We start from the raw sequence: 14944 nt of genomic DNA on the forward strand, positions 1-14944 counted from the left end.
CCTTCCGTGTGACTTGGTGTCCCCCAAGGTGGTAGCCAGAAGTTTGTATGCTGCAGACTCCAGTGGGGTGAAGTTGAGTGAGAGATGCGGACAGAAGGAGGGTGCCCTTGGGTACAGTAGGCACTCCTCACCTCTTTTTAGTAGGTATGGCATCTGGGGCTGGTCAACCAAGCCTGACTTGGGACAGCCAGAGCGAGGATCCATGGCTGGGGTGTCAGTCTAGCCGCCTGCTGTGCACACTACTTTCCGTCTTCTGTGAAGGGGCTCGGGTTCAAGTCAAGGTGAGCAAGGGGTGAGCGAGATCGGTGGAGGCCACACGCTCACACCCTGGAGCCCACTCCACGAAGTGTTCGACCTATGCCTCCAGGGGGCGCTGCGGCCCTTCTAGCGAACTGCAGAGCTGGAGTCCGCAGCGGGGCTTTCCTACCTTGTTCCGTCCGAGAGCCCGAGACCAGTCACACTTCCTTTGAAGATGAAATTCTGAATCCTGGCACCTACCTCCTCACCCTCAACTCCTCCGCGTCTAAGGTGTGCCAGCCTCTTTGCTCTCCTCGCCCCCGCACTGCTCTGTGTCTGGAGAGCATGCACTGGCTGCTGCAAAACCCAACAAAAAGTCTCCTCTCCGCGGAGTTTGGGGAAAGCTAGGGACTGGGAAGCCGGCCCTCAGAGGGACTCTAGCAAAAAAGGATAAGCTTTCCGTAATTTGATTTTTTAAAGCGGTACAGGTTATTCAGAATGTTCGCAGCGTGCAGTCAACTCCACGGAGTCTGTGTGTGACACCTGTTGGCTCCACCCACAGACTCCTGGGTGGGCTGGGGGCAGTACACCACTGCCGCTTCCAGCTCCTCCGAGTTTCCTGCGCTAGGCCTCGAAGCTTCCTCCCACAGCGTAAACGCTGCTGTTGGGTTTGGGGCTGCAACCACCCAGCACTCTCCTGATCAGTGTGTTAGCCATTTCCCCGCCAGCGTCCCTGGTGTCGAAAGCCCAGCGCCCCGAGGACAACAGCTGACCCGATTCGCGAGAATTTCCAAGTTAACAGGCAGCTGAGCTCCGGAGGGAGCTGGGGCAGTTCCGCGGAGACTTAGACCTGGGGGCGCTGCTGGCCTGCGACTGACTCCGGGACCTCGGCTTCTGCACGCCAGGACCCCACAGCTCGTTGGTGGCCGGGTGGGCCAGTTTTTCTGTAACCGGCGTTTTGCAGGTCGAGTTGGTGAGCGACTCATGGGCGGGCTCTCTCGATGAGTGTGCCCTAGATCCTAGATGCCCGCCAGCCAGCACTTGCCCCCCCCCCGCGTCTGAGCACCCCGAAGTTCCGTTGAAGGTTCCAGGTGAGCGCCTAGCAGCCTGGAGGGGTGCGGCGGTGCTGAGTCGCGCTCGGCTGCAGGCTCGGCAGGTTGCACCTGCCCATCCGGGTCGCGGGGCTCGCAGGCCGCCGGGGCTCTCCAGGTAGCGCTGCTCGGCTCAAAGGTGCGAGTTCTCGGACTCCTCCCTACCTTTCTAGCCTCCTCAGTGCTGGGGCTAACGGCCTAGCGTTCTTACGAGGCTGAGGTGCACGAGGTAAACGTGTTTACAGTAACACCCTAGCTCCGGAGGTTTTGGGGGAAGGGGGTACAGCTAGTGGGAAGTTGGGCATTGCGTCTACCCCGGGGGGGGAAAAGCGGGCAGTTCGGTACCCAATACGCCAGGGCGTGAAGGTGCGAAGCCTGCTGCTGGAGAGGTTGCTCCTCTTTAGTGAAAAGGAGCCAGGAAGCACAGTCTCCGGTCACCACCGGGTGCTTAAATATCCTGGAGATCTGAATGAAGGGAAAGCTCCCTCCACTTCTCCAAATTGAGAAAGGCTGTGGAAGGAATGAGGCGGTTGGGGAGAGGGAACCGCAGGCATCCTGGGAGCTGAGGCTCAGGACCAGGCGCTGAAATGAAAGCACCCTATAGAACCCACTCGGAAAGGGGTTTTTTAAACCTCCGAACTCTCCAAAGCGACCTCCTACGTCCATGGTGCTCATCAAATTTATTCTCAAGTAGTCAAGTCCTGCAGGACACCGAACTCGGAGTCTCTCTATGTTATCCTTGCGAACTTAAAACTGGAAAGCAGGGGGAAAGAGAACCTGCCGCTCCTGAATTATGTTTTACCAAAGAAACGAAAATTTATATTCACGTCGACAAAAATAAAATAAAAAGACTTTTACCTTCTTACAAGGCGGTTTGCATAGCGCCTGCCTGCCTTCTCTGCATAGCCTTGGACGGCTCTTAGCGTTCTGCTCACATCTACCGCTTCCCCACAAAGTCCTTTGAGAAGGGTGACCGAAAAGCATCTTTTAGCGGAACGACTTTGAATTGCACAATTTCTTGAAAAGATCTATGCTCCTCCAAGTACCTACTAACGCAAGTGCCCTTCCGTGATTCGTTTTGGGACCAAGGATGGTTTGCTCAGTTTTGTTCAGGCGCATCGCGTCTGAAAGGAAGCTGCTTGCTGTGGATCCTGTCATTCCCTGTCACCCTGTTCCAGAGGGTCTGGAATTCTTTCTCCTTTACACATTCACAATGTAACTAAACCTTTAGGGGTGCTAGGAAGCCTAACAGTTCACGTCAAATTTGATTAGTTTTCCTGGCGGCTGAACAATGAACTCAATTTTTGCTGAAAATGAAGATAATGCGTGTTTTGAGACGTTGGAATAGTATTTTCCTAAAATTTAAAAATGATTGTTCCTCACCCATTCCAGATGGTCTCTTTATTGTTTGCCAATGGATCGCAGATGCCCACAACTTTAACCAAGTTGGTTAGCTGCTTATGAAATGTACGTTAGCTGATTAAAGCTTAGATATTGGAAGAAATTTCTTCTGGAACATTCCGCATGTCTTGGCACTAATTATGAAATTAGTCAATTGTCACTTCCATAAACAAACTTCGTTTTGAAAACAGCAGAGGAAAACAGAAAACAGACTACACATACAGCCATAATTGACCAAAAGTATGGATGGAACTATTTTACACTGGGGGAAGGGCGGGACACGCTAGAAAACAAAATGTAAAGCTGACTGTTTTGGCCCTTTGAAACAGATGGTCACATAAACGTGTTAAGACGTGGAAATGAAGCCGGCCAGCTAACGAAGTAAAAGTACAAAATGCAAAGTGCCCTTTGGACTTCTCTGAGGACTCCCGAAAAGCAAAGAACCAGAAGTTGAGCTTCCAACAGAGTGAGGAAAAGTGTCGTCCTAAGAGAGAGGACGGGCGTTGTCTTTGTGTGTGAGATTTGAATTGAGTCACCTTGGGCTCTGAGTCTGGGTTTACTGGGAAACCTCAAGGAAACCTGCGCCTTTAAGACTCAGTTGCTATCCAAACACAAGTAAACAGAGTGGACCATTAGCGGGCGCCGGGCGTGGAGGCGGAGCCTGGATGCTGCGGCCCGCTCCGTTGCAGAACGCCCGCCGGGAGGGGAGGCGGGGCCGCTACTAAAGCCTTGGACTCCCGGCCTGGGGCAGCCTGGGGCGGGACGCGGGCTAGGAAGGAGCTCGGTGCGCTGGCTGCCGGAGGGTGATGGCCCTGCAGGGCAGCGGGTTCCGACTTAACCAGCCGTCAGCGGCGAGAAAGTGGCCCAGAGACCGCGGTCTGGGAGAGCGCTGAGCACCCATCCAGAGCACGCTCGCTCTTTACTCATTCCGCTCCCACGGACTGAGGAAGACCACGATTCGCTCTCGCTTTCGCTCCCCCAGATCATGAGCTCAGTTCCCGGGACTGCGCGCCGAAAAAGAAGTTCGCCCAACTTGGACTTTATGACCTTTCCAAGCTGTGCGCCCTGCTGCCCGGACCTAGTCTGAACCGCGCTGCTGCCAGGCAGACCTCCGCGCTGGCGGTGAGTGTCTCCGGGACCCGGCTGTGGTTGTCCTAGGAAGGAAGGGATGTGGGGGTTCAAGGGCGCCCAGGTTCTGTCTGGAGTGCCACGAGTTCGGAGAATGAAAAACTCTCCCGTGGACCCCAGTCCCGGGCCTCATGTTCTGGCTTCCTCCGGTCCCCCGCACGCGACTCTCGACTAAACACATCCAGTCGAACTTTTGTGTGCTGCCGCTTAGTTTGGTTTTGGTAGATTTACGCCTTCGGCAAGATTTATAAAAAGGCCGATCGTCGTATTTTGGAGTCAAACCTTATCAACCGAGGCGTTTTTCCCCTGCTCTAGAAAGCCCGGACCCACGCGTCCTACCACAGCCCCGGCTCGCAGCACAGAAGGGCCGGAACACGCGGTGCGGTCAAACCAGCGACTCCAGAGGGGTCCAGTCATAGGTGATTGTTTTCCCTCAAGCGTGTGCTGGCCTCTTGCTTTTCGCTCCACTGCCGCCTTTGCCGAGAGGGCAGCAGGCAAGCTCTCCTGGGGCTAGGACACTTGGGTTGTAGAAGTAGCCGGGAAAGAAGCCGCGGTTGTAGCAAGAAGGGCGGGCGAGGTGTTTGTGGAGGCAGTAGCACAGAATCCGTCTGCCCACCTGTGAACAGAGAACAAAAGAGCGCTGACTGCTCCCGAAGTGAAACTGGGTGCAGACAGCTAACTGCAGCTGACTCCACAAACTGTAGCCTTGAACAGAACAGGAAAATGACACAGGGGGAGAGAGGGAGCGGAGACAAACCCAGGTTATGCGGAAGGCATCCTAATTTAATTAACTCCTTGGGAGTGCAGAGGCTCGGGGAAGGGGCAGGAACTTCGTGGCTGCCCCCACCACCACCTGATCAAGTCCTTCCCCCCTCCCATCACGATTTTGGATCTCTTTCTACCAAGGTTCTCTGATTTATACACAATCCTGTTGCGTTCGAACTGAAATTCAGCGAGCGCATTCACCGTCCGTCATTTCACTCAGAAATCAACACACGGGGTTTAGCGGATGACCCTGAACTGTATTACTTTTAGATAATTCAATGTAACACGACTATTACCCAACGTTGAAGAGTCTTTGACAAATTACCAGAGATCCTGTGTTGTCCGGTGTTTTGAAAGCTTCACCAAAATGAAATCAGTTTGTTCAATTCTCCCTTGCTGACAGCCAGTGAAACTGAACTTTACGAAGTGTTCAACCTGCCCGGGAATTCCATTGAAAACTGATGGGAGAAATGTAGCCTCATCTCCATTGAACCATTTGTGACTTTTCATGGTTTAAGGTTCTCTTCTTGCAAAATTAAAAGTAACCAGTGGTTGGAGCCAGGCTGGTGGAGGAATGACAGCGGCAGAGGGCCCGCATTTAGTGCCTGAAATGGAGTGTGCACTTAACCCCAACAAAACGAAAGTACCTTAGATCTCTGCGATGGTTTGACATACATTGCAAGCAACTAAACAGGAATATGGGAACCTAAACTCCCCAGCTACTTATGGTAGCGACGTTTGGTAGGTGTTTGTAAAAGGGTTTCAGAGGGCCTACTGGCTTGCTCTTCCTTTGCAAATTAAAGCTTCCTTATGTAGTATGAAGTGGCAATTTGGGACCAACAGAAATGATAAAAGCCTTGTTTCTGCAGTTGAAGTTATTGGGAAGCGGAGAGTGACACGCAAGTCTCTGTAGACAGAATTAAGAGTGTGACCTTTACGACAAAGTTCACTTAGAGCATTTAGAATTTAAAAAAATCATAAATATTAATTGTCAACCAGCACTCCTTCCTAGCCCTGCTCAGTCTATGCTGAGAATCATGCATGGCCTCTTTATTTATTTCTAAGAAATCTAGTCTGGGAATACACCCAAATAATAATTTCGGTTTCCTCTCTATTCAGGAGAGAGGCTGCTTTTCAACACTAGGGGGGATAATCCTCATTACCCATGGAGAAAGAAAATAAAGATGAAATTTATTGTTTTTAATTGAAGAGAAAATAATCAGTGATGTTAGCAGAGTCTTCCTCCCCCACCCCTACCCCACACATAGGAGAGGGTGTGAGGGTTGCGGCTGAACAGAAGTGAACACTGGTTTGTGCGGTGGGAAAGTCTATCACTAATGGGAGTTTACAGTTTCGGTTGAATGGTCTGACTGAGACCCTCTGACTGTTACACACCTCTCATTAACTCCCAGCCTGAACTCTCAGACCGCATACCACCAGGCAGAAGCAGTTCATTAATAAATCTCTTGTCTCCAGACTGTTCCAAACAGCGGAGGAAGGTGGGGGTCCACGGAAGCAGCTAGTTCCAGTCTTGCCAGAACACTCTGTCATTAGCGCAGCCCCTAAACTGCTGGCAGATACAGTTCCAAGCACCACTTCATAAACGCTCTGGGGAAGAAAAGTCCGCAGCAGTAGGGCTTAGGAGCGCAGGGAGAGCTGGGCAGGTCCCTTCACCCTCCTGCCCAGCCCCAAACCTCAGGTGTTGGGGGTTAGCGTTTGGGGCTTGCTTCCTTGCTTGCTCCAAACCCTGTTCCTGGGAGGCCACCCTCGGTTGTGGGACCCTGTGGGTCCCCTGTGAACGCAGGTGAGGCACTCCAGGAGAACTGAGCTGCCCAGTGTGAACGCCAGCAGGCCACACACACACACCAGGACTCGCAGAACTCAAAGATCCCCTGCCGCTCTTCCTTGGCCTCCTCCAGAGCACTCTCCCTACCCCCGCCCCCGCCTCCTGAGGGTGCCAGGTCAGGAAGCAGCCCCCTTCTTCTGAGAGTCTGGCGCTCAGTCTGGGAAAAGGGGTTCGGGCCTCAGAAACATTCTGTGTCCTCACCCCAACCAGGCTGGAGTCTGAACCATCTGGAAGGGATCTTGGTAGGGGGTGGGAGGCGAGGCAGCCCCTGAGGAGGAGAAGGGGTGAGTCCAGGCCGAACCCAGCCCCCCGAGGTGTCACTTTTCTTTCCTGCGGGCCCGTCACTGCTGATAAATGGGACTAAGGCAGAGGAAGGAAAAAGAAAGCCAGCGAGGTCAGCGCGGGGCGAGGCCGAGTTCTGCTAGGGCCGGGTAGGACGAAATGCCTCGGGTAAGCGCGGGAGAGGCGACCTGAGTGGGGCACAGCGTGGGGGAGAATCCACGCAGGTGGATCGAACCAGGCCTTTGGGGCCGGATCGGAGCCACGACCTACGGTGTCCCAGGGAGCTGGCACTCTTCTCCGAGCGACAGCAGCTGACTCTCAGGCCTCTGGGCCTTGATCCCTCAGCCCTCCTGATTTCCTCTCCTAAGAGGATGCGGGTGACAAGGGTCCAAGTCCTCCGTCCGCCTTTCCCCTGGCGGTGTCCCCTCTCCCGAAATCCGATCTTCCTACCACCCGCTCGCCAGAGGGGCCACTTGCTGCCAGGGCTCTGGTGTCTCGACGTCTCGAGGTCCTGGAGACCTAGGAGAAGGGAACTTAGAAGACATAACGCGCGCGGTCGCCCCAGGACTCATGGGGCTAGATAATAATCATGGTGTCTCCCTCTCTCCCCTGGACATTTTTAGGGCTCCCTCTGCGTGCTGCTGCTTCTTTTTCCTTTCTCTTACGCCCGCCGGCCTCTGAGACCTGGAAGAAGGGGGCGGCTTCCTGCACCCCTCCGGAGCCGTCAGGAAGATGGGGAGCAAGGCCCTGCCAGCGCCCATCCCGCTTCACCCATCGCTGCAGCTCACCAATTACTCCTTCCTGCAGGCAGTGAACACCTTCCCCGCCGCGGTGGATCACCTTCAGGGCCTGTATGGGCTCAGCGCTGTGCAGACTATGCACATGAACCACTGGACGCTGGGGTACCCCAACATGCACGAGATCACGCGCTCCACCATCACGGATATGGCCGCTGTGCAGGGCCTCATGGACGCTCGCTTCCCCTTCCCCGCACTGCCCTTCGCCACTCACCTGTTCCACCCTAAGCAGGGAGCCATTGCCCACGTCCTTCCGGCCCTACACAAAGACCGGCCCCGTTTTGACTTTGCCAACTTGGCGGTGGCGGCCACACAAGAAGATCCCCCTAAAATGGGAGACCTGAGCAAGCTGAGCCCCGGGCTGGGCAGCCCCATCTCGGGCCTCAGTAAACTGACTCCGGACAGAAAACCCTCCCGAGGGAGATTGCCCTCCAAAACGAAAAAGGAGTTTATCTGCAAGTTTTGCGGCAGACACTTTACCAAATCCTACAATTTGCTCATTCACGAGAGGACCCACACGGACGAGAGGCCATACACGTGTGACATCTGCCACAAGGCATTTCGAAGGCAAGATCACCTTCGGGATCACAGGTGAGACCGGGAACTACGGGAAGGTGAATTTGCCCAGGAAATGTTCTCGTGGACATTCCAAGTGTCACTAAAATCCAAATCCTCCCAAAGCTGGCTTCGGTGACCTCCACCCCCCAGCCTGCTGCGGTCGCTGATTCTTCCTCGGTCCTTGAGCAAGAAAAATCTGGTAGCTTGGCCTTGGCCTAGGAGCCAGTAATTCTATTTCCTCTGAGTCTGCCTCGGTACTGAGTGAGGGGTGAAAAGGCCTCGGGACCCCGGAGTTCTTCCCAGTTGGCGGTAGAAGGGTGCAGGTTTTGGCTGCTGTGGAGTCGTTTCCGGAGAATCTGTTGAGTCCTCCCCCTACCTCCCTGAGTACCCTAGGACGGTCCTCAGAGTTTCTTATTCTTTGATGGGGTCTTGAGGTCACCGTCTTTAGCAACAGCTGCAGCCATCCTCACGTCCTGGATTAGTAAAGGACAGCGGGTTAAAATACTTCCCATGGTAGAGATGTGGAGGTTTCGCCGACATTTATTTGTGTCTTCTAAGGTGGGACTTCGTGTCGGTCCTCGAGGCTGTGAAGTGATTCGCACAATCGGCACCCCTGCACCCACCCAATCTTTTCTTTAGTCTTGGTTTGACCAGGTTAAATCCCGGGGTAAAGCCTGGAGGCCTAGAACGGCTCTCGGAGCAGCATTTCGAACGAACTCCAGAAATACGCCAGAGAGGGCGGTCAAGTGTAGATAAAGTCAGACCGCCCGTGAATGTTTCCAAGAATCTGTTAGTTGAGGTTAACTATAAACAGAATCTCACAGAAAGTCTAAAAACAACATAAATAATAGGCATTCTGCTTCCTTTGCCGTCTCAAAATTTCGTTGGAATAATTGTGGAAAGCAAATCCTAAACCACGGGGATGATCATTTCAATGAAACCTTGTATTGATTTTCAGGTATATCCATTCCAAAGAAAAGCCCTTCAAATGTCAGGAGTGTGGAAAAGGATTTTGCCAGTCTAGAACTCTCGCAGTTCACAAAACTTTACATATGCAGGTAAGGTCATTTCCTTCCTTTAAAAGAATGGTTCGTTTTTATCATTACGGCTTTACAAAAAGTGTCCAAGGCAGGGTCTGTTTCTTAAAACTCTTTTTAGATTAGCTTTCTAGTGGGGGAACAACACTTGTTTTTTAAAATATAAAATTAGTATTACATAACAAAGAATTTTTCTTAACGGACAGGCCAGCTGATTTAAAATAAGTCCTAATGTTAGTTTGATACACTTTTTTCATCCCATCTGCTATGCGTTTAAAACTCCCGTGTTGGGGAGGAAATAAAGGTAATTTTGACAATGGAGCCATGGTGAAATCCCATGCTCTCTTTCCCAGGGGCCTCGTAATTTGTAGCTTTCAGGACGTTGAGGAATAGTTTAATTTTCCAGCAAACAGGAGCTTCATTCCCCGGGAGAATGCAATTCCTTAGGAGCGGAGTAGGTTCTCCCCCCCTTTCCTGCCCTTGACGTGGCGATGAAATACTGGGCCCACCGAGGTGGTCTTATCACTGAGATCGGGCCTCTGCGGGCGCCTGCCCGTGTGTTTCCCGATTGGCGGATTAGGAGCCCAGATCTGTCCCTGCAGGTCCCCTCTTTTGTTGTCGCGCGCTTGTTATGTTAAAGCTTGGTGCTGAGGAGACAGAAACTGTTGAGGTGGGTGCCCGTGGTGGTGTGAAGGATTAATCCTTTGCCTTGCTTCACATCTGAACAGGAATCTCCACACAAATGCCCCACATGTGGAAGAACCTTTAATCAGAGAAGTAATCTGAAAACTCACCTTCTCACCCATACAGACATCAAGCCCTACAGCTGCGAGCGGTGCGGCAAAGTGTTCAGGCGAAACTGTGATCTGCGGCGGCACAGCCTGACTCACACCCCGCGGCAGAACTTCTAGCGAAGCCCAGGATCCGTCCTGTGCGGCCGCGGCTCCCTCCCCCAGATCCTTCTCCTCCCACCCGAGGGGCCCACCCCACCCCCACCCCCACTGACCCCAGCTCTTCCCAGGCTGTTGCCGCACCTGCAGCTCCAGCGCCTTAACTGTTCTTCCGGAGGACTGAGAACTCTCTAGAAAGTCACCCCCCTTGCAACCAGCATATAATAGATCCTTGTAGATATTCACGGCTCATTTTAGAGCTCTGTACATAATGTCGTGGGTCTTCGTCCTGTTTTTGTTTGTTTTTGTATCTTGTTGGATGCACCTAGACATGGACAATGGAAACCAAATTTATCTTTAAAGACTGTATTTTCAAAATAAAACTTTTCTTGTTTCAATGCTTTCTGAGATGTGTCTGTATGCTGCTAGTCAACTTCTGTTTTCCCGGTGGGTTCCAGAAGAGCGGGCAACCCCTCTTGGGGTTGGGAAGGGTGCTCTTTATTCTTAAGTTTTAAAAACAGGACTTCCAGTTCTCTTAATAAAATTTGAGCATTTCCCTTTTAGTGCTGTGGCATTTTGGAATGGGATCATCGTGCCTGGTCTCTTTCTTTCAAATATATAAAATTGAATAACCTTGGGGTCTTAGTCTTCTTGTTTATTCTAGTCTCTGTGTTTATTAAGTTTATTCCTTCAGGTAAGTATACTACAGTAACCATTGTTGATAACACACTGTTCGTGTTATACCTTTGAAAGGCCCTGATGGCAAGAGGCATACAACTAGAGAAGAGAGAGGCGCTCCGTGTTCTGGAAGTCCTTGACCTGTAGTCGAAGTTTATGGTGGGCAACTGCTCCTACTATTAGACTTTGAACACTGTGATTTCTCACTATAAACACAGACTTTATCCTGCCTTCAGGGGATGAGCATAAAATCAGTCCTCCCGCAGAACAGGAAGATGGGAGGATAGGAGGATGGGGGAAGAGGAGAAAGGAGAAACCACTTAGTTGTGTTTGCACACAATATTTCTTTCCAAGGGTGGAGATCAATTCTGTCAGAAGGTTAGGATTTCTCCACAAAGCAAAGTGAGTGAAGTCACTGGCCAAGTTCTGCCCTTGGGAAAATGTCAAATGTACGTTATTCTTTGTAGAGAGCTTGCAGTAGATTTGTGATAGCCTTCTAAAGCATGTCAATGGTTCCCAAGAGGTCCTGGAGCATGGGATACCAGGACAGAGGCAGTCCTGAAGTCCCTAGGATTGGGGTAGAGGGAGTCAGCAGGAAGGTGCCAAAGAAAGGAGAATAACTTCATTAAAGAACATCCCTGGAACCGGTGGCCCAGTGGCCCAGTAGGCATTCACAAATAGTTTAATACTGAATAATAGGCTGAATTAGGCCCTCTCAGATTTCTTTTAAGAACTGTATTATTTGTGCAAGGATGACTTGTTTAACCTTCAGGGGATATCAAGCAACAAGTCCTTTGCATGATAGCTTAGGATGGGAATTTGAAGATAAGATTTGAAATTTCTCACTAGTGTGTGTTTGATATAATTTCCCAGGGGGTTTCAACACCTTTTAGATTCATCTGTTTCCCTGCTCTCAAGAGAGCTGGATAAAAGTCATGTCTCAGAGGTTCAGTTCTCTACAAGAGTCTTCTCTGCATATGTATGGAACACAGCACAAATCATCCCCAGAAAGAAGACAGTTCAGAGTCTTCACTAGGAAGGGTCAGGGAAGAAGTGGTGTGTGTTTAAAGGAATTAAATGTCTGTTTATTTTCTTCTGTTTGTACAGAATTAACTCTGTGACCTCCCCTAACCCTGCTCTCAAGCTTCTGCCTGCCTTGACTTGGAAGATCTGAATACTTCAGGGCAGGATTAGCATCGACTGTCCCTAGAGACACCCCCCCCCCCCATCTTTCAGGCTTTTTCCATGTGGTCAGACTCACAACCCCACACGCCCCTACATACTACATGTGTCCCAGTTCCACTGCACAGAGGTCAAACGGATTAGAAAAGCATGACCCTTGCCCACTGCCAACCAGTAGGCACATCCTGGAGGTCCCTACCACAGATGTGTAGATTCCTTTCACTCTAGTTGGTAAATTAAGGCTCCTAAGTGAAAGCGGAAGCCCCAGGAAAGCTGAGCGGGCAGTTCCTCCTGTAGTTCACACACCTTTTCAAAGTCAAGGTCAATTCTCTTCCACTTATTTCCTTATTCCCGCACTTAGCAAGTGTTTGCTACGGGTTTTTCCGTTGCCAAGATTTGTGACAGTTGCTCCTGCTTTTTGTTCTAATTTTTACTATTGTTTTAGAGACAAGGGTTTCCACTGGAGCTCAAGCTGGCCAAGAACTTACCTTTGTAGCCCAAACAGGCTTTGATCCTTCTACCTCAGCCTCCTGAGTCCTGGGATAGGAGGTGTGGGCCAACATACCTAACCTGGTTTTCGTTATCTGTTTCTGTCTTGATGTATTTAGCACAGTTTAGGACTCTTGACTTCTCAACTAATTTAAAAAAAATCTGTGTGCTAGAGCTTAATTTTTTTTAAGATTTATTTATTATGTATACAACATTCTGCCTCCGTGTATGCCGGCACGCCAGAGGAGAGCGCCAGATCTCATTACAGATGGTTGTGAACCATCATGTGGTTGCTGGGAATTGAACTCAGGACCTCTGGAAGAGCAGCCAGTGCTCTTAACCACTGAGCCATCTCTCCAGCCCGCTAGAGCTTAATTTAAAAGCTCTTAAATCCAGTGGCCATTTAGGCTCAGACAGGACCCTGCTCTGTGACCTCCATATGGTCTTCATGGTTCCAGGTAAGATTCTGAATAGTTCATTCCTCTCCAAACTCTGAGGGCTTTTCTCCTCTATGCTTAAGCATGCAAGAAACTGAGTCTTGTGTGAGACACTCCTCTAAGACATTATAAGCATAAGGCAGATCTTGTGTCTTGGGAAATAGAGCTGCTGGGGTTTTGTTTGTTTGTTTTGTTTTTTTTGTTGGTTTCTTTAGTTCAGGGAAGAGTCATTATCCATGTTTTAGATGAACCTGTGTTTCCTCACACCCTCTATTCTCGTCAGCTTATGAATCGATCGATTGCCTTGGCGAAGGAGTTGGCAGAGGAAAGATCACACCAGTCATAACCACAGCGCAGAAAAATATTAATGGACAGCAGCAACAAACGACCATTGAATTGTGGCTGTAATATCACCTTGTCATCTGTGTGTGAGAACTGAGGGACATTTCTGAACACTAATTACATTGTAACCAAAGGCCTGCTTGGAATTAGGAGAGTGAGTGTTGGGTGCTCTTACGGCATTCAGCTTAAAATGCAGGCCATTGCAGCCCAAGTTCTTTATTACCGTAGTAATTAACATTAATTTGCTATATATCATTGTATAAGAGAAAAGCTTCCAAAAATCTAACCCTAAGACAAGTACACATTTTAAAAGAAAATTCAGTCTAAAATTATAAATAGGCACATTTACCTCTGCTGCTGAAATAAAAAACACTGCTGGGAACTCCTTCAGCTTGTCAGTTAGTAAGAACATGTGAGCCTCTTCACTTAAACACTTGGTTAGACACCTGCCTCAGCTCTGGATGGGCGGCTGGCTCCCAGGAGGTGCTTGGGAAACGGAAGACTGGCAACACAGGTGAGAGAGCATATCTAGATTTAACGCTATGTAGAAACAACGGAAAATCCTGGTATCGTTATGGAATGAGTTGCTTTTCTTGTCACCATATAATTTCAATATTACTCTAACAAGGAAAGAGAACAAATTGCCGAAACCATGTAGTACATTGCAAACACTTGTGTGCCGCGAGGATTCCTCACGCTTGCAATCACCAGTGTGTTAGGCTGAGACCGTATTTCTCAATGTTTCCCTCCTGACATGTCACTCGACATTGATAGCCACTACTGGTGACAGCAATGAGCAATAAAGGGGGTGGAGATGCAGAATGATTCAGCGCTGATGACCTGAGATAATTCAAGTTCATTCTTGTTTCTTTTCTTCTTTTTTATTACTTGTTGCCTGCACCCACACACAAATTACCTTATTATCTAAGCTATGTGGTTTTCTCTATTGAAACAACCCAAAAGAAAAATTGATAGTTTAAGAAAAATTGTAAGTAACTTTAAAAACCTAAGCCCCTCCCCACAAAAAAAATTTAAGTAAATTAAGCCATATCTGTTAGGATGATTTTTAATGAAAGAAACAGAAAAATGTAACTAGTAGGAGCTGCAATAATAGAGGGTTCTTCTTCTATTTGATAAGATGTTTTGAGATAGGGCCTAGGGATTTGTAATTCACTGAAGTGACAAGATCATCTGGGCCCAGTTGTTACTATTTTTCTGCTCTTCTGTCTTTACACTGTGGACTGGGGCTCCCAGCATGGCCACAAGATGGCTGCAGCAGCTTCGAGCACCAGCTCACTGTTTCCTCATCAGACAAATTCCAGAGGCAGAAAAAGATCTTTTCCTTGTGTTTCTTGTTTAAGAATTAAGAGTTTCTCACACAATCCACCTGCCCTGTCTCTTCTTGTCTGGAAAAACAAGCTGTCTTCCTGTTCCTCAGCCAACCACTAACAAGAAGAAGAACACTATAACATGAAAGATGAAGGCTACATAAAGTCACACCGCTAGGGTCTCCCGGAAGCCCAGGACTACCGAACAAAAACACAGATAGGAAAGCAGGCTACCATGAGCAGGAGGCAGGTGTTAGAAATGAAGCTCCCAAGAGCTGTGGGGATGCCTCAGCCAGAAAACTGCTTGCCCTGCAAGATTGAGTTCAAGCCACAGCATGTACTTAAAAGCCCCATGTGATGAACTCACTCCCAATCCCAGTGCTGCAGAGACAGACACAGGTCTCAGGTGGACGGCTCCTAAAGAACAGTTTCTGACTTTGACCTCTGGCCTCCACG

At 49.8% G+C, this 14944-nt stretch overlaps 1 protein-coding gene across 3 annotated transcripts; it reads left to right on the forward strand.

The window, feature by feature from the left end:
- Positions 1-3468: 3468 nt before the first annotated feature.
- Osr2 (odd-skipped related transciption factor 2) lies at positions 3469-10430 on the forward strand. 3 transcript variants are annotated; one of them, XM_048457217.3, is made up of 4 exons: positions 3469-3851; positions 7374-8138; positions 9064-9163; positions 9871-10430. In XM_048457217.3, exons 2-4 carry the CDS (start codon positions 7483-7485, stop codon positions 10051-10053), a joined length of 939 nt encoding a protein of 312 aa, XP_048313174.2. In that variant the 5' UTR covers positions 3469-3851; positions 7374-7482; the 3' UTR covers positions 10054-10430. The 3 variants fall into 3 exon arrangements, with proteins under 3 accessions (XP_048313174.2, XP_048313175.1, XP_085535246.1); XM_048457218.3 differs by having other exon boundaries at positions 3470-3851; positions 9953-10430; XM_085679120.2 differs by lacking the exon at positions 3469-3851 and adding an exon at positions 4173-5363.
- The last annotated feature ends 4514 nt before the right edge of the window (positions 10431-14944 follow it).

The sequence above is a fragment of the Myodes glareolus genome, chromosome 19, assembly GCF_982192425.1.
Source record: "Myodes glareolus chromosome 19, mMyoGla1.1, whole genome shotgun sequence".
NCBI classification, from domain to species: Eukaryota; Metazoa; Chordata; class Mammalia; order Rodentia; family Cricetidae; genus Myodes; species Myodes glareolus.

Bases quoted from the DNA above. Each gene is read 5' to 3' on its own strand.
- Osr2 (XM_048457217.3), top strand. From the start codon at position 7,483: ATGGGGAGCAAGGCCCTGCCAGCGCCCATCCCGCTTCACCCATCGCTG. The intron at 8,139-9,063 runs GTGAGACCGGGA...ATTGATTTTCAG, and splicing joins GATCACCTTCGGGATCACAG to GTATATCCATTCCAAAGAAA. The intron at 9,164-9,870 runs GTAAGGTCATTT...ACATCTGAACAG, and splicing joins ACAAAACTTTACATATGCAG to GAATCTCCACACAAATGCCC.